At 37.3% G+C, this 18,331-nt stretch overlaps 3 protein-coding genes across 3 annotated transcripts; 1 reads left to right on the forward strand and 2 right to left on the reverse strand.

Annotated features, from left to right (window-relative positions):
• Positions 1 to 1,181: 1,181 nt before the first annotated feature.
• LOC116171329 (nuclear pore complex protein Nup93) lies at positions 1,182 to 7,867 on the forward strand. Its single transcript, XM_031488102.1, has 11 exons — positions 1,182 to 1,467; positions 1,520 to 1,700; positions 1,750 to 2,040; positions 5,429 to 5,571; positions 5,624 to 5,854; positions 5,905 to 6,190; positions 6,387 to 6,600; positions 6,652 to 7,019; positions 7,072 to 7,308; positions 7,394 to 7,597; positions 7,649 to 7,867. Exons 1-11 carry the CDS (start codon positions 1,298 to 1,300, stop codon positions 7,766 to 7,768), a joined length of 2,445 nt encoding a protein of 814 aa, XP_031343962.1. The 5' UTR covers positions 1,182 to 1,297; the 3' UTR covers positions 7,769 to 7,867.
• Positions 7,766 to 8,727, reverse strand: LOC116171330 (ADP-ribosylation factor-like protein 2-binding protein). The gene is made up of 4 exons (XM_031488104.1): positions 8,456 to 8,727; positions 8,118 to 8,406; positions 7,974 to 8,070; positions 7,766 to 7,920 (listed from the first exon to the last, which is right to left on the reverse strand). Exons 1-4 carry the CDS (start codon positions 8,466 to 8,468, stop codon positions 7,846 to 7,848), a joined length of 474 nt encoding a protein of 157 aa, XP_031343964.1. The 5' UTR covers positions 8,469 to 8,727; the 3' UTR covers positions 7,766 to 7,845.
• An 8,110-nt stretch (positions 8,728 to 16,837) lies between these two features.
• LOC116170406 (pyridoxal kinase) lies at positions 16,838 to 18,331 on the reverse strand. The gene is made up of 5 exons (XM_031486777.1): positions 18,072 to 18,331; positions 17,727 to 17,970; positions 17,416 to 17,682; positions 17,165 to 17,350; positions 16,838 to 17,116 (listed from the first exon to the last, which is right to left on the reverse strand). The coding sequence occupies exons 1-5, from the start codon at positions 18,240 to 18,242 to the stop codon at positions 17,010 to 17,012; spliced, it is 975 nt and encodes a 324-aa protein (XP_031342637.1). The 5' UTR covers positions 18,243 to 18,331; the 3' UTR covers positions 16,838 to 17,009.

Here is an 18,331-nt window from a genome sequence, read left to right on the forward strand (position 1 = left end):
TAAAGCTTGATTGTGTAGAACAGTAGAACGTCACAAAAAACACAACACACCACGCTATAATTACACTGATTGGACACGCAAGGTTCTTAAATAAAAAATATATGTACCATATTCGTTTTTCAACATATTTCTGACGCACGGCCTGATGATGGGCAATATCATGCCCGAAATCGATCGCCAATAAAAAATTATTAAAAATATGATTTACCTGGTCTCCCCTATACCCACCTAGAAATTATATCACTGGAAAAAGAATAACTCCATAAAAAATAGAAAACTTCGTCTTAGATAGTGAACGTACGTAGTTTCTTGCGTTTTTACGAAATAATAGCGCTATTATGATTAAAAGATAGTGATGTTTACATACCTATATAAAAAAAAATTTCCATCAAATAACACAAAAAGTAAAAATTACTTCCATAAGAAAAAACAAAGTCGATGATGGTTGACTGGAGACGAAACGTCAAACTTAAAGTGGCATCTTGTAGAGGGACAAAAGTGGTCAGAATAATGTATCATTTTTTGCAAAGTTTCGGCTTTTTCCGGATATCTCCGAAAGTAGTCGGAATTTTTAAGTTTCAAAACTGCATTTTGTTAAGCATCAAAATACGCAACTTTGCCAAATTTAAACTACCTACCTATCTCTTACAGTTCCCGAAATCCCCATGGTGGCTCTCGAATTTGAATCACCCTGTATAATTGCACTGGTGACATTTAAAATTTTTGGAAGTATCGTAGTAAAATGTGACGTTTTAAGGTGTAATTAAATTACATTGATTGCAAATGAAATTTTTGCAAGTGTATTTACTCTCACAGCCGTAAACACACAATATTGATTACATTTGACCATTGTAAATAAACAAAATGGCGAGAATTTACAATGTGCTACCACCAGAGGTCTCATTGTTAATCTGAATCGTGAATAGGTGACAGTACCATCGATGGATTTTTCCTTTTCAATATAATGATCCATGGGTTTGAATCATAGACCCCTTATTCAAGCAAAAATGTGTAGGTAGGCAACACGCTATAGTCTTTGATAAATAGGATGTGATATAAATATTTTTTATTATGAGCATTGAATATGTACTACGAGGTAATTTACAGCGTGGGTTTAATTAATTTTGGAAGGCACTGTATATCAAAGCCGGTCATCTACAATAGACATGACATGGCAACGTCGCCACTACGATGCGAAAATAAATACAAACCGTGTCGGTTTTGTAAATGTTTGGTTAGGAAGTTGTATTTCAAAAATCTTCGTAGTCTCGCTTGCATTTTCTAATACAACAAGAAAATGGACACCTCCGACTTTAGCGAGCTTCTTCAAGAAGCGGAGAAATTAACGTCAACCATTGAAGGGGTTTCGGAACTACCTAAAGTTGAACGTTCATTGCGACAAGTGCTCGAAGACTCTCAGGATCTTTACAGTCGCGTTGCTCATTCGGGTGCGCAAGATATCCACGCGTAAGTATTTATACTTCTTCATTAATAGAGGTTGCGAGATATTCAACTTTAGGAATTTGCTGCTTGGTTCGCAAGGAGTTGACTTGCCAAGAATCGTACAGAAACTCGAAAATATCAGTACGAAACATACTTTCGAACCTCTCAAACCGACTTACGACACTGATGTGGATTCATACCTTGAAAATCACTTACAAAATCTCATTCTCGGAGTTGTTGAAAAGGAATTTCAAAAGGTAAAGAAATGAGTAGTTTGAGGTGGTGTGATAACATAGGTACTTGCAGTCAGCTGATGTAATCAAATCGACCTCGTGGGAACATCAAAAGTCAGAGTGGAATCAAGAGAGAATCAAAATTATAAATGCCATGACATCTGCTTCTAAAGACTTTATGTATGTTGGAAACGAATCCAGTGTTTTTACCGAACCACGTCGTACACCATCTAGCAAATTGGGATACCAAGAAGGAATATTCGCAGCTGTGCTTGCTCAATATAATCGAAACATTTATCAGGGTCTCAAGCGGCCACATTTGTTAAAAGAATTCGTTACTGCAGCAAAGGAGTTCAACAATACGGTATCTTAACTGGAAAATGTGGGTAAGGGGTCTAGACCACAATGCTCAATGACTGTAATGCCCAACTTCTAATTATGACCACAACTCCCAATTTAAAATATGGCGACAATAACCAATTTTAAAATTAGTTGGTCATATTATTGCAGTTTCTTACTTTTCTGAAGAATTTTGTATTGTTTGTAAATAATAATCTTTGACCAAGAGACTTATTTATGTTCGCAACAAAAAATTTAAAAAACTAGATCTATGGCTAACTTTGGACCAGTTTTTCATGTCACAGTTAACTCCGTCTGATATTTAGTTTCCATGGAAGCAAATGTATTCGTATAAGACAATCTGTCAGATAAGTTTAACTGGATTACTTGATCAAGAACTGGTGGTAACTGGATGTTTGATGTATTTCCAAGGTATTGTATTGGGTATTCTTTATTTTTGTGAAAAAATCTCGAAAAAAATAAACCCTATTTTTAGCGCATTTTCCAACGAAGTCCGTCCATCTGTTCGAGGCCTTAACTACTCTTACAGTTTTCCTTATATTTAGTTTGTTCTTTTTGAATTCGATAGCTTCTAGCTCTGGCACCTGAGCCAAGAAAAATCTTGATATCACTGTGCGCATGCGCAGGCTGCCCAATATCAACTCTTATTTATTAAAATATTTTGTTGAAATTTTAATCACAGACACGTATTCCATATAGTAAAAATCAGATGTGCGCACACTGCGCAATGTCCACTTTCTTATCTATGGAGCTGTTTGTCTGAAGTTTTAAACAAAGATGCTTTTCATAAAAGCAAACGTATCAGAGTAATGTGCGCACGAACAACTGTCTTATTTATTGAGATATCTTTTTGAAATTTTAATCACAGATCCTAGTAGTAAAAGCAAGCATATCACATATTGCAAAAATAAGATGCGCGAATGCGTATATTGTGCAATGCCAACTTTCTTATTTATTGAGATATTTCTTTGAAATTGTAACCATAGATGCTTTTAGTAAAGAAAAACAGTTATAGCCTTTTGGAAAGTACTCAAGTGCGCGAGAACGGAGAACTGCGCTAAAGTTGTATTAAATCAAAGTAAATAAATTATTGAGCACTACTAGAGGCAGAAGTAAACAAAGTTACTACGAAATTTTACGCTTTTTTAAAAACTCCAAAATATGTAGGGTGGTACCAAAAGTAATGACGAGATATTCTGTATATGAGAATATTTCAATTTATTAAGTAAATCGGGTGGATTACTTACAAATAAACACAAAGTTGGTTTATTTTATTTGAATTTGACCTCTCATTGTTGTTTTTCTTTCGGGAATTGTTCGTAATTGCGTAACTTTTGTTCAAATTTTATCGCTGTTATAAATTGTTTATTTAGATTTTTAATTCTATAACGTGAAATTCCATCTTAAAATGTAAGACACATCTGGTCGTTTGCGATAAGGAGTTTTAACAGGCGAAATTTAATTAACGCACATCTAGTGCTAATACCGAAGACGCAAGTGTTTCGAAGAATTTCGCTTTATTTCGGCGTAACTGGGGACGTTTTGCGCGTTCCTTCGAAGCTATTCCGATTGTGGTTGGCGGATTTGAAAAATGGTGGTATTTCTTTAAATATTGGAAACAACCTTAAAATGAGGCTACTGCCGCTGCTGCTATTGCTGTTGCTATTGTCGCTACGGTTATAGATAGTGTATTTCACCTTTCACGGCCAAATTATTTGGATTATTAAAAAAAACGAAGTAATTTAAAATTCTTTCAATTTTATTTATCGACTTCGTGAGCTTTTCTTTCTTTCATGGATTTTGTTTTAATTGTTTCATGTGTTACGAAATAAATTTTCGTCAATGTCAGTCAAATTAATGGTGTTTATTCGAATCCTTTGTGCGACCCAGATGGAGTTTTCATGTCAGATTTTTCTATTCGTATCCAAGATTTATTTCAGAGATTAGGTTATTTTCGGAAGTTGATCGAGGCAACCAGTCCCTCAAATTGAGAAATTTGAAGTCAATATTGTGATTTTTCTTCTAGCAGATGCTGCATGTGTATAAGGAGATATAAACATCTCAATTTTTATTTGTTTTGAGCTAGCTGGACAGGTGTTTTGTGGGTGGTGTAGTGCCAGCATGCCATTGCACACATCACTATACTTAAAAAAACCATTTCAATGCATGGCATAGATGGCTACAGGTAACGAACATTACACGCGACAAACGACAGTTGTTTTTCAAATTCTGCCCCCTTTCAAGAATTTATTAATCAGAAATTAACTCCCAAATAACTCCCATTTAAGAAAATTTCCCTCTATAAGCAAAATAGTAAACCTTTCAGAAATATGTATATCTACTTGCAAATGTTCAAGGTCAAAGGTTTGCATTGCATATGGAAGAATTATTAATTTTATCCTTAATTAAAGCTACACGGGGTTCAAAAACGCTTTGCATGTGTTCTTCAAAATAAGTATTATTTTTATTATTTTATTTTATATCAGATGAATGAGTAGGCTAAGTCGCTCATTAACTGTGAGGGTAGATAAAGTGATCACTTTAGCCGCAATGGTAGATAAAGTGAAACAGATAATTGTGCATTCTAATGACATCTGTCAATCTGATTTCAAATGGGACGTGGAGCACGATATAAAATGACGTTCAAAACATGTACAATGCCATTCCTATGGAAATGACCGCGACGTGAGACCTTCAGCATGCTATTTTTGACGTCTAAAGTAAAGTCGGAATTGTCATTGTTCTGCTGTTTTGTATTATACACGACGATAACGAGAAACTAACCATCTCGTAAAAATTAATTCACTCAATGGTTACTTAGAATATCCCTATACCGTCTTATTACCGGCGCATAACTAACGACTCATTTTACAAAGGCTCTTTGGACTGCGAAGCGATAGGTTTGTTGGTATTTTGAACGAACATTGTGCTTAAATGACTATTACTGTCCAATTAGATGTCACTGGTTTATTTTTAGCCTTTTATTTTTAAGTGAGCAGGGTTTCAACAAAGGCTGCTGTACCAAACACAATCCACTATACATTTACAAATATCCTGAACCTGCCAAACGCCTGTATATTAAAACTGTGCGCATCTAGTTAGCGACGTGTAATCGCAATTTATAATTTCTATTCTGAATAGATGAAAAAATATAAACAATGATAATAAATAATACGTTTATCGCCTCATTAACTCAAATGCGATATGTGCAATGAAAAAAAATCAAACAGCCATTATATTGATGTTGACTTTATATACGGACGTCATTAGGGGTTCAGCCTGTATCGACGATGGGGTGTTGTGAGAAGCTTAACACTAGGCTGGGAATATTAGGTTGGACATTGTGGTCAGACCCCTGCGTACATTGGAAAAATAATTGCGGCAATTTTTAGAAAGTAAACGATATGTGGGAAATTATGGAGTACATGACTCAGCTTCCCGCTCTTCCATTAAACGAGTGCCCTTTAGTTACTCGCTACCATAAGATAATGATAAAAACTTTAGTTGGTCAAGCTAAAAAGTATTTAGAAGATAGGTTTGTATACTGTCTCAAGTAAAACTATGAGTTTAATACTGTTGGTAAATAGGTACAAGACGTATATGACGAATGTTATAAATGAAGATTTAACCAATGCGCGACGTGGTGGTGTTCCCGGTACATATTCGTTGGTGAGGAGCTTCGTTAGTGTTCGCCTGCAAGGGGAATATGCCGGATTGGAGGGTGGAATGGTCGACGATCGACCTGTTTGGCCGGTCATCTACTTTTGCATTCGTAGTGGCGATTTATCCGCAGCTTTATATTGTTTAAAAAAGGCGGCGTAAGCAAATTCCCTTAACGATTTGCGTATTTAAACAAAAAAATTTGAAGGTTTGATGCCGGGGATATAATGCAGTTATTGGAGTTGAAAATTAAAACGCCAGGTAGTGCGGAAATCGCGACATTAGAAGGAATTATCAAGCAGGAGTATAAATGTACAGTACACAATTCAACAGATCCCTTTAAGCGGATAGTCTACGATGTATTGTGTTGTGGAGAGATGACTGATGAACATTCCGAAGTTGCGAAAACTGCAGATGATTACTTATGGTTAAAGCTTAGTTACCTTAGGTTTGAATGTGATCGAGATGATTCGGAAGCATTTGCGAATTTGCAGGTATGTTTATTATCTTTGTCATATTTTTGTTGCCAATTCCTTTTTCAATGTTATGATAAGATGATAAGTCATTCCCTCCTAAAATACACCAAACCTAATTTAATCACTTTTCTTTAGCCTGTAAGAATCGGTGCTCATTATGAGATGTTTGCACATAATGCAGTATTTTACGTTTGGTCTATCCTTATTCTTTTAGGCAACTGTATTGGAACAGTATGGCGAAGTTCACTATAACGCTATGAATCAGCCGCATGTCTATTTCCAAGTCCTAGCTCTAACTGGCCAATTTGAAGCAGCGTTAGAATTTCTCGCGCGTATTGAGAAGTACCAAATTCACGGTGCTCACATGGCAATTGCACTAAACGAAATGCACCTATTAGCCCTACCGAAAGCACCCACTGCGCCATTATGTAAGTAGTATTTGTATAGCCTTTTGAAAATACAAGTGACCGTTTTTCAAGTGTGCATTGATCCAGCGGACACTAAACCAAGTCGTCGATTAAATCTTTGTCGTTACATACTAATTTACGTGCAAAAATTCGAAGCTATGGCGCCAGGGGAGGCAGTGAACTATTATTATATGTTGAAGAATATTAAGAATGAAAACGAGAATATGTTTATTAAATGTATAATCGATCTAGCCATCGAGACACGCCAATACGGAAAGTTATTTGGAAAAATGGAAAGTACGGGAATGAGGTCGCGAGGATTTTTAGATGATTTTATTGGTAATGATATCAAGATGGAAGATGTGTTGAATTCGTTAGGGGAAGCGCTCAAGAATAAAGGCGTATTTGAGGATGCAATTGAAGTTTACAATATTATAAATGTATGAGCCATTGTTTTTAGGGGTCAAGTGAGTTCAAAATTTCATGTTGTAGAATCAAGAGGAAGTCTTACGGTTGTTTTGCACACTGTTGCCACAGATTGTACATCTTCAGACAACAGAGGGATCCTTACGTCAACAACTATCCCACAAGGCCTATGAATATGCAGCACATTACTCAAAAATTGGATACAACTGTAGCCAGAGTACGGTCTCAACTTTTCTTCTGTTGAAAGATTTGTTGAAATTTTTCGACGAATACCACACAAAGCAGTATCAGATGGCTTTACAGGTAAGTTTCTTGCATTCTACATATTTAAATGTTGACTGTATTAACGTGCGACATGTAGGTAGTAAAGTAATCAAAATGATTTCAGACTTTGACTGAAATTCAGATACTACCACTACATCCAAGAGAATTAGATGAACGAATCAGTGGTTTCGATAGGTTAAACCCGAATGTTGTCAAAGTACTTCCCGATATTATTTTAGCCACAATCAATATTTACTTTGCTCAATATCAGAGCATCAAGTCTAACGATTTCACATCCATGAAGTACCATGACAGTTCAAAGGAAACGGTAACAATAAATAATCATTTAGGCAGTACAAATAACGACATACTCTTTCAGCAATTGGAGTTTATACGTGAACAGGCAAAAACTCTGACAAGTTTCACAGGAATGTTACCGTATCGAATGCCTGGTGATATCAACAGCAGACTTGTTCAAATGGAAATATTAATGCACTAATTTTTGATACGTTTATTTTTTGCCCGACATGGCTACATCATACTTTCTTACAAATAAACTGTTTCTGTCGAGTTTTATTAAAATGCAGTTTCTGCTTCATACTTTGAAATAATAAAATGTTTTGATAAATCCATCACTTTTCCTTCTTTCATCTGAAAAGATTCTGTAGTTATAGTATATTTGTCACTAGAAGATAGAAACTTACAGCCTTATAATCCAGAAACTTTTCTTTGAACGCCAAAAAATTAGTAAATGTCGACAGAATTTCAAAAATCTCTCCATCCAACTCATTCTCTCGTTTCCTACAACTCACTTTACCTTCCACACTTTGCGATGAAGTCAAACTTACTTTAGTTCCTCTTCTAATCGATTCATATCAAAATTATCTACTTGCTTCATCAGTTGGTCCTCGATATATTTTTCAATGGTCTCGTTATATTTTCGAAAAATGTCGCTGTAAATAAATTTGTTCTCGTCCTGTTCTTCGAAATGTATCCAATATTGTTCCATGAAATTGGAATGCAGTTGAACAAACCGGTCATCCAGCAGTATGTCTTCAATGCATCCAATTATGTTGTAAAAGTATTGATCTGAAGAATTTTGGCATTCGTTGGAGATATCTATGTCGATAAGGTCACCTAGAAAAGTATGTGTTGTATTAAACCAAATTCTTAAGTGGGTTTTTACCTGATTCAGCCATTTGGATTGTTGTGGAAGTAAATTGCTTTGATTAGGACAAATTTTCGAAAGTGTGTGTGTAGTTGTTACCATAGCAACTGATGATGTGATCAATATTTTATACAGTGCGTAATTCGATCTAAATGCAAATTTAAACCTATAATCGAATTCTTCAGTAGCACTTGATGATATCAGCCTTTTTATTATATTTTTCAAAACCATACATTATTGAAATATATCGCAATAAACAAAATTGGTGATCGATAAAGGATTTTTTGATATTATTTTGCCTCATATCGAGCACAGGAGTAAACAATTTGGGTTTATTAGCTGGCTAGGACCCACGCGCCGCTTTGGGTTATATGAATTTTTCTTCTCGGGAAGTCGTCGAAAAATGTAGAGAATGTGAAAAAAACAAAGGAAAACATTTCAATTGGGCACAAGAGATAAATTTATGAAATATCCCAGTACGGAAGTGCTACAAATACTTGGCATTTTAAGTCTTCGCTATAGGAAACCTGGACTTCTGGAACATTGCTTTTTTTAAAATGAGTTTTATATTTTATTGCTAATTAAATTAAACTGAGGAAACACAGAAAGTCTGCTCTTGGTCTATCATACTTCCTCTGGCGCACTCTTATGGCATTTTTTATACTGATGCTGATCACAATCGCACATATTTAGTTCAAAACCTAATAGTGGAGCGAAATCGGGCAAAAAAGTCGTCTAGAAATGGGAAAAAAATTTTTGAAGGTATAACATGATCAGACCTAGTAGAGTATGTAGATATTGTAATTCTGCATCCGAAATGGTCTTTTACGACATTTTCCGGTGGTCATGACATTTTTTACAGTCAAAAAACCACTCAAAAGTGTCTTCATAAAAATTTATGTTTTTAGAGATTTACCCCGGAATATCTCGGCTCCCGCACGAGTGATTGTTATAATTGTTTCAGTTCTATAATGCCAAATAGTACGCGCTTCTAACTACGCCTATTACATCGAAAACATGATATAACTACATTATCATAATTGCCATCAAAGTCGATAAATCGATTATTGAGAAGCGTAAACTTCACTCTGCGAGAAACTTTTTTATTATTTGAGGAATCTCTACATGTATCGTACGAATTGTAGCTGATAGTCACCAAAAGTTTTTGGTGAAAGAATTTTAGTGATAGGTCTTACCGTTTTCGAGTAAATGATATTTCTATATGCAGCTCATGCGCGTCCGCGGTCCGCCTAGCAGCGCACTTGCTTGGCTGCTATCTGCGCCGGCCGGATAGCCGGCTTGTCACCTGTAGTGGAGCGAAATCATGCCAAAAACTATAATGCCAAATGGAAAGCGCAGCTGTTCTGCATATTATATTGAAAACATAATGTAACTACATTACCTATCAGAAAAAAATACGAAAGTCGATAAATCAATTATTGTGCAACATAAACTTCACTCTGCGGGAAAATTTTTTGAATTATTGTTGGCAGTACTTCTAGTGTTACAGTTTCTGTGAGCACAGTAAGATGGACAGGTATCCAAATATTACTTTATATGGACCATCCAACATCTTCGATGTTGTCGAGTGTTGGTTTGCATTGTTTCCTGCGGTACCACACGTTTAATTGGTAAAAGTATAGTGTTACGGTGAAAGTAATTAATGTCATTGTGATAAATTTATGGTTCATTTCCTTTTTAAACTTTAGGGGAAGGGAAACTACTGCCATTTAGGAAACTACGAAGATATTGAATTTAAAAAAAATCATTCTGGAGGCTGTTCAATAAATTTTCCTACTTCAATTATCATAGTCACAGTCACCGGTTATTATGAATAACTCCCGCAGATTCTAGTATCTTTAATGTTAGGGATTGTTCCACCTGTTTGGAGATATCTGTATATATTTTTATAAAACATGACAGTACTATGAAGTTAGGTTATAAAAAATGACAGCTATTCAGATTTTATTTGTCAATTTTTTTAGGTTGGCAGCAAATTTGCCCAAAAATGGCGGATGATTGCGGTACTTTCTATATCTAGTGACTTTAGTGCTTGTTAAAGTCACTAAATATAGAGTGCTTGTTAAAGTCACTAAATATCTTAGACCATATAGTACATGGACTGCTAATTGTAACTAAAATATGGTCAAGGACATCGCCTGGGTATGTGCGTTTCAGGGTAAACGAGTCTGTCCGAAGTTGTCCGATGAGACACGATTTGAGACTGTCAACCTATAAATTAACAAACGTCAATTAATTAATCGCCTAGATATCCCAAAAAAAGCAAACTTATTCTTATTTGTGGACGTATAGCAAATAATGAAGAGCATTTAAAGCTTCCCGTACTACGCGGTTACTATAAAGCTGCTCTTTAAGCGATCCTAGTGGTGTTTACACGACTTTAGTTTTTTTTTTTTTTTTTTTTTGGGATTGGGAAATCCTTTCCGGACACCTCCACGTCGCCGTTCTATTGTGGAGATAGTGTGGGACTTTCACCCACTAAAACCCTTCCCCAATTTACGCTCTGCGCTCTACCTTGGAACCGTCGGCCGACATTACTTCAAGGTAGGCGGTAGTATGGCTCCGTTTATCTGTCAACTTTCCTTTTTAGTATATCTGTTATCATGTTAATGACTACCTTCCACCCACTTTCGTTGCTCATCATTACTTGTGCCACGTTCTCCACAGTTATGTTTGTACCGCACTCTATACCAGCCTTCAATCTTGCTTCCTCCCACCTCACGCATTCAAAGATGGTGTGTCTTGGCGTGTCTTCGGCGCCACAGTAAGCGCACGCGCTGGTCTCTCTCTTTTTAAATTTGGCCAGATAGTAGCTGAAGTTGCCGTGCCCCGAGAGAGCCTGCGTGGCCTCGTACGTCAGGCTTCCCCATTTCCTGTTGGCCCAACGCTCCACATCTGGGATGAACGTCTTTGTCCAGTTTGTACCTGATTCCTCCCACTCCTTCTGCCACTGCCTGAGGGTTTCCTGCCGCGCGGCTCTCCCGGTTCGGATTTTTAGGTTGGCGTCTTGCCTTTCCCTGATGAGATATTTTATCGGGGGCATCCCTGCAATAGCTAGTGCACAGCCTGTCGATATCGTCCTGTAGCCCATTATAACCCGCAGAGCTAGCTTCCTATTGACTCTTTCTAAAAGTTTCTGGTAGTGCGCGTACTTCAGCGCCTTTGCCCAGATCGGTGCACCGTATAGTACAGTCGAGAGTACTACACAGGCTAGCATTTTCCGCTTTTCCGGTTTTGGGCCCTTTACGTTTGGTGTGATCTTGGTTAGCTGAGCCAATTGTGCGTTCCCCTTTTTGACTGCTTGGCGCACATGTTCCGTCATGCGCAGGTTTCTATCTATGTACACGCCCATGTATTTAAGATATGGCGATGTTACCAGGGTCGTCTCTTGGAAGCTCACCTCCATCTCCTTTACCTTCCTGCCGCCGTAGAGGAGAGTCATCTCCGTTTTCTCCCACGCGATATCAATTTGCATTCCTTTCAGCTCTGCCGCGAGTCTATGTAGGCCATACTTCAAGGTGTCCTGTAAACTTTTCGTGTCTCTCCCTTTGGCTACGAGAGCTAGGTCGTCTGCGTAAGCCACGCTCACTATGTCTGGGCCCATGTCCAGTCTAAGGACCCTATCGTAGAAGATGTTCCACAGGGTCGGTCCGAGAATCGAACCCTGTGGAACTCCGCTCGTCACCGATCTCAGCCTCCCGTCTTGAGCTATGATAAATCTCTTATCCAAGTAGGATTTCACGATGTCTAATAGGTAGTCGCTGATTTTCGCATTTTGTAGTGCCTCGATAATGCCGCTCCAGGGTGCCGAATTAAAAGCGTTTTTTATGTCCAGGGTTACCATGATGCACAGCTCCCTGTTCTTCGACGCCTTCCCCATGATATTCGTCGCCATTTCGAGGGCTTTCTGAATTGCGTCCATGGTGGTCCTGCCCTTGCGGAATCCAAACTGGTTTTCACTTAGCGCTCCCATTGCCTGTATTTCTGCCTCAATTCGATTTTTTAAGATACTCTCCAGGACTTTCCCCGCCACATCCAATAAGCAAATCGGGCGGTATTTAGGGGTCGATTCCGTCGCCTTTGCGGGTTTCTGGATAAGGACCAGCGTGGCCCTTTTCCAAAGCTCCGGGTATCTTCCCGTCTGGAGGCATTGTTCTAGGATCGGCGCAACCTCTTCGACGCACTCCGTAAAGATGTATTTTATTGCTTTGGGCGGGATTCCGTCCGGCCCTGGTGCTTTTCTGTCCTTTACTCTTCTTGCAGCGGCTATGACCTCTTCTGGTGTTATTGGTCTCACGTCTGCTGGTTTGGTTAATGTTCTTTTCCAGTTTTGGGTCTCGTGCGTCGGGAAGAGGTCCGCAATGATGCCCTCCAGCTGGTCGTCTTCTACCCTCGTATATTGCCGCCTCCTCATCCTCCCGGTGGCTATTTGGTATGCCTTCCCCCAGATGTCATTGTCGAGTTCTCCTATGAGGGTCTTCCATGCGCCGGTCTTCGCCTTTTGGATAGCTTTTTTTAGGACTTTCTTCCTTGACTTGTACAGCTCCCTGAGGTTAATCCCGTCTGCCTGTGTTCTGAGATTTTTTCGGTTATTCCTTACCATTGCCCTTCTGGCAGCTACACACGCCTTCCTGGCGTCGCGGATTTCGCCGTTCCACCAGTAGACCGCTTGTCGTCCGGGTCGCGTTGGGCATTTCTTATTGAAGAATTTATCGCATAGTGTGGATATATCTTTCATTAAGGTTTCCGGGGTTCCTCCCTGTGTGATCCGTAGGGGGTTTTCCTTGCACGCTTTAAGAAACTTCGCCCACGTGCTTTCCGATATTTCCCAACGTGTTGTGTTTTTATTCTCCACTTTTGGGGGAGCCAGTGTCGATACGCAGAACTCAATGGTGCGACTTTTGTTTACCCTGAGATTCACATACCCACGACTACAGTGCCCTCTATCCGTGCCGTGACCATCCATTTTGTATTGAAAGCATAGGGCGAATAGCAGTCCATGTACTATATGGTCTAAGCTAAATATAGAGTGCTTGTTAAAGTTACTAAATCTAGTGACTTTAGTACGTGTCGCCATTATGACAGTTGAATTTTGAATTTTGATTGACGGCTTATTGTGCTTTAAGTATAATTACTATTCATTATTACAATGAATTATGCATCTACAAATCGAAAACGTAAATGTTGTGTGACAAATTGTGAAGACGTTTCCCAAAAATGGAGCCCGAAGTTTTTATAGAATTGGTTTAGAATATAATGTGGAAGAAATTTACACAAAAGTTTTTGGTTTGTGAACGTCATTTTTCTGGTTGCGCTTTAGAACCTGGAACACGAAGAGGTTTAAAGCGTGTGGCAGTTCGCACATTATCTTTAGCAGGTAACACTAATTGAATTGTAATAAATTGCTACATATTTTGCTTTTAGAACGATCTTGAGAGTATTAAAGTAGAGTTCCATGAAGTTGGAGTTGTTACTTATAAAACAAGTGGTCTGTACTCTTTGAAGCCCCTGACTGTTGAGGTGCATCGGCATTAAACTGAATTTATCTGGATCCCTAACAAACAAAATTGGACTTCACTGGCTGGATTCATTTACCTTTTAGGTTTCAGCTAGTCAAATCCAATGTTATTGTTACAGATCCGGAGAAATGCAGTATAATGCGGACGTAGCTTACATTTTAATATTTAAATTTGGCGCCATTCACGCAAAAGCTGCTGAGAACATACACGAGATGGCGCGTCATTTTTACATTACATTAGAGTTTCCATTCTAAGTTTGTTGTTCTATGGTCCTGAATTCCTGATACATAAGTGCTCCTCGGCCATATCTCAGGAACCGTTCGTCGTATGACTTAGGGGTAAAAAAAAATTATTGGGTAAGGTTATGAAGAATCGTTAGAAAATATTTTCAAGTTCTAAAAATGACCACCAGAGGGCGTAACTGCCATCTTAAATTTTAAAATTGCATTTTCTTTAAATTCGCATAATAAACTAAATATTCTTTTTTTCACATTTTTAAAGAGAACCAGTTTATCTATCATTTTCGTAAAAACAAAAACTCAGTTATTTCAAAAACAAAGATGGCGTGGGGCGTTCAACTGTTTTTGCAATAACCTGCTTTAACTTCTTAACCGTTTGACCTATTGTAACAAATTTGGTATCGTTGAAAAGAGCATTCCTTGGGAGAATCAACCAAAATATAGTTAATTTAGTTGAACCCTTCTCCGCCAGGGAGCTAGTTTTGACACTATGATCCACAATCCTAAAAAAATCAAATGGAATAATATGACTTTTTCTTTATGAAAAAGTAGCCAAATAACACCCAAAGATGCATTATAAAATAATAACAGCCGTAATTTGTAAGTTATTCTGCTGTGTTTACATTCAGAAAGTGCAGTTTTTTGAATTTGAATTTGTCTTTTCTAAAATGCCGATTTCTGTCCAAGAAGCATTTAATATGCTGGCGATATATTTTGAGTATTTTCAAAATGCGACCATCGCTTCTATTTGCGTTATCCGAATCGACCACGAACCATCCTCGTCAGCATATTAAATGCTTCTTGGTTAGAAATCGGCATTTTAGAAAAGATTACATCAAATTAAAAAAACTGCACTTTCTGAATGTAAACACAGCAGAATAAATTACAAATTACGGCTTTTATAATGCATCGTGTCTCATTTGTTTAATTTTCCAAGGCCTACCTAAAAGTGTAGGGTGCTTTTCTTTCGCGCCATCGACAAATACCGGAAATACGTCAAATAAGATACAATTTAAGCATTCTTATTAATTAATTAACTAATCTCCCAATATTTGAGGGTAGGAACGAGATTTTGTTAAACGGTTTTCACTGGCCTCTTTGAATGTTATTTGGCTACTTTTTCATAAAGAAAAAGTCATATCATTCCATTTGATTTTTTTGGGACTTTGGATCATAGTGTCAAAACTAGCTCCCTGGCGGAGAAGGATTCAACTAAATTTACTATATTTTGGTTGATTCTCATTGCCCAAAGAATGCTCTTTTCAACCATACCAAATTTGTTAAAATTAGTCAAACGGTTAAGAAGTTAAAGCAGGTTATTGCAAAAACAATTGAACGCCCCACACCATCTTTGTTTTTGAAATAACCGAGTTTTTGTTTTTACGAAAATGATAAACTGGTTCTCTTTAATAATAATAATAATAATACGTTTATTCTCGCGTTTATTGGTACAAGCCCAAAGGGTAACATGTTCAGCCACAGCTGATCTTCCACATGTACCCAACAATACATCACATAATACAATACAACAGAATACACAGTAGTAGAGCACTTTAGCTTTTCCCCTACCAGTCTTTTTAAGAAGTTTTAAATTTACCTCCCACACACAAACACCCTAACTCTCACAGACACAATTGCGCATAGTGCATGTAATGGAAACCCTCTACCGCAAACCTCATAAATTCAACCGTCCTGCTCATCCAATAGTGCTTTTTTATAATTGAACTTAAAATTTTGAAATTTTATCGAGGTGATATTAAGCTTGCACGTATTGAACCACTTGCATACAGAATATTTAAATGATTTTGTGAAAAAACTGGTACTGAATTTCGGAAAAATGTGAAATTTTTTTTAGTTTATTACGCGAAATTTAAAGAAAATGCAATTTTAAAATGTAAGATGTTTCTATTGGTCATTTTTAGAACTTGAAAATATTTTCCAGCGATTCTTCATGACCGATCTACCCAATAATTTTTTTTACCCCTAAGTCATATGACGAACGGTTCTCAAGATATGGCTGAGGAACAGTCTTTTTGGGTCAGCCGGTACAGTTTGAAATGTTCTTAGGGGTTTCTCAGCATCAGACACTGATCAAAAATTACCTGCCATCTCCTATGGATACTTTTTGACGCCTTGCAGATGAGGATGACTATAGATATGATTTTTTCTGCATGCAACACAAGAAAAGTAAAATTATTGCGTGGTTTTAAGATTTGATTTAAGTTTCAAAAAGAACAGTAAAACTTGACCTTGACCTTCCTTCCGAACACACTGGGGCGGCCATTATTATTCTGCTCCAGACACCAATACCGATTTACGCCCCTGTGTTCATTATAGTCTTGCCACAGCTTACTTGTGGTCATGTTTTTGGGACCACTATACTATTTTCAAGAAGGTGGAAATGTCAGGACATATGAGTTATGTTTGTTAAATCTTCAACTCCAAATGATATTGCAAAATTAAGATTGCTCTATTCTGAATAGTTGGAATTATGAATTATTGGTACCCTTGCCACAAACTATAACACAAGGTGTTCTTTAAAAATGCATACAGCTGTTGCTGTTCTGTGACAATTTTGTTAATGACACAATTAGATTGAAAAGAATAAACATAATATTGTATTTTAAACACAGTTTACTTTATACAATAAAATTTCATTACAATTTACCTATATGTTGATATTCTTAAATTTTTACAACACGTGTTATCAACACCACATGTGCGAATATATTACCTAGGTACATCACTGATATGGAAGACAAGATTCTAAGTCATTAACCATTAATCGATATCTTAAGACTTATTTACATCAACAGCAAAAACCACACGTTGCGGATTTTCAATCAAATTCTTACTTTGCACTAGCTTCAATTCCATATTATGTCGCGAATCTCCAACAGCTGGAACAGGATTAAAGTGGCTAAGTTAAACTCAAATTGAAGAGTTACCTTTTGCATAATCCCACGTTTTCTTTAATACTGCCTGTAAGGTGTTAATGCTATTTTCCAGAGCACTCTTCAAGTTATTAGTTTTGTGCATCCATGCCAAAATCAAAGCGGCAAACAGATCGCCGGTTCCTGTGAAACTCGTGGGTAATTTGGGAATGTTTATTGTCAACGCTCTTCTGTGCCCATCTGCAACAAAAAGAAATCACTTTTAGTATTCTCGTAGCATTTCGCTCGAAACACAATATTTTTACCTGCATGGCTACTAGCCATAGCTACCAGGTAATCATCATTTCCAAATTCAGTGGATGAAATAACTACCGTTTTACAACCTCTTTGATGTAAAATATCGATTGCATCCCATGCGTCCTCAATTGTACTCACTTTTTTATCTGTTAACAACTCGACTTCAAACTGATTAGGCGTGATAATATCTGCTATAGTAACAAGTTCTTTGTAAATCGGTAGTAATTCACTTCGCACGTACAGTTTACCATTATCGCCCATGACCGGGTCACATACTAAAAATCAAATTTTTAGATGCTGCGATTTTAGGCATAGGTACCGTAAATTAAGTGGGGATTTTTCGATTTTAGGTCAGACACCAACGATGCGATTCGATTTAAGACTTGAGGCGAGCCAATGTAGCCGGTTAGTAAGTGAGAGTACGTGTCTAACCCATTTATTGCAAGTCCTTGAATCAATTCATCTAAATCGGTGTCAGATAAAATTGGTCCTTTAGTGACTTTATATCCAGTGTGATTTGAAAATTGCACAGAATTTATTACGTCTACATCAAAACCCAGTAACTAAAAATTGAGGTTATTTATTTATTGATCTCGTAATCGCTACCGTCTGCAGCGTTTTCAAAAGTGATGGCTTATTTCAATTAAATTGCACTTATGCATACCTGCAATGGTAAAGTTGCACTTTTATTTCCTACATAACCTGAAACCACATGACTTTGTATTGATAAAACGCGCGGGGTGTCGTTCATTTCGATTTCGTAAGAAATTTCTTGATCAATAAGAGCCTTGCTTTCCAAACTGCAGGGGTTATTCCCCAAGTTTAATATGCCCATAGTACATAGAGAATGATATCGTTGGAAAGATACATAAATAATTGCTTCGGTGCAAGATTTTATATCATATAAATTACTGGCTAATGATG

This window comes from Photinus pyralis, unplaced genomic scaffold (assembly GCF_008802855.1).
Source record: "Photinus pyralis isolate 1611_PpyrPB1 unplaced genomic scaffold, Ppyr1.3 Ppyr1.4_LG5, whole genome shotgun sequence".
NCBI lineage: Eukaryota > Metazoa > Arthropoda > Insecta > Coleoptera > Lampyridae > Photinus > Photinus pyralis.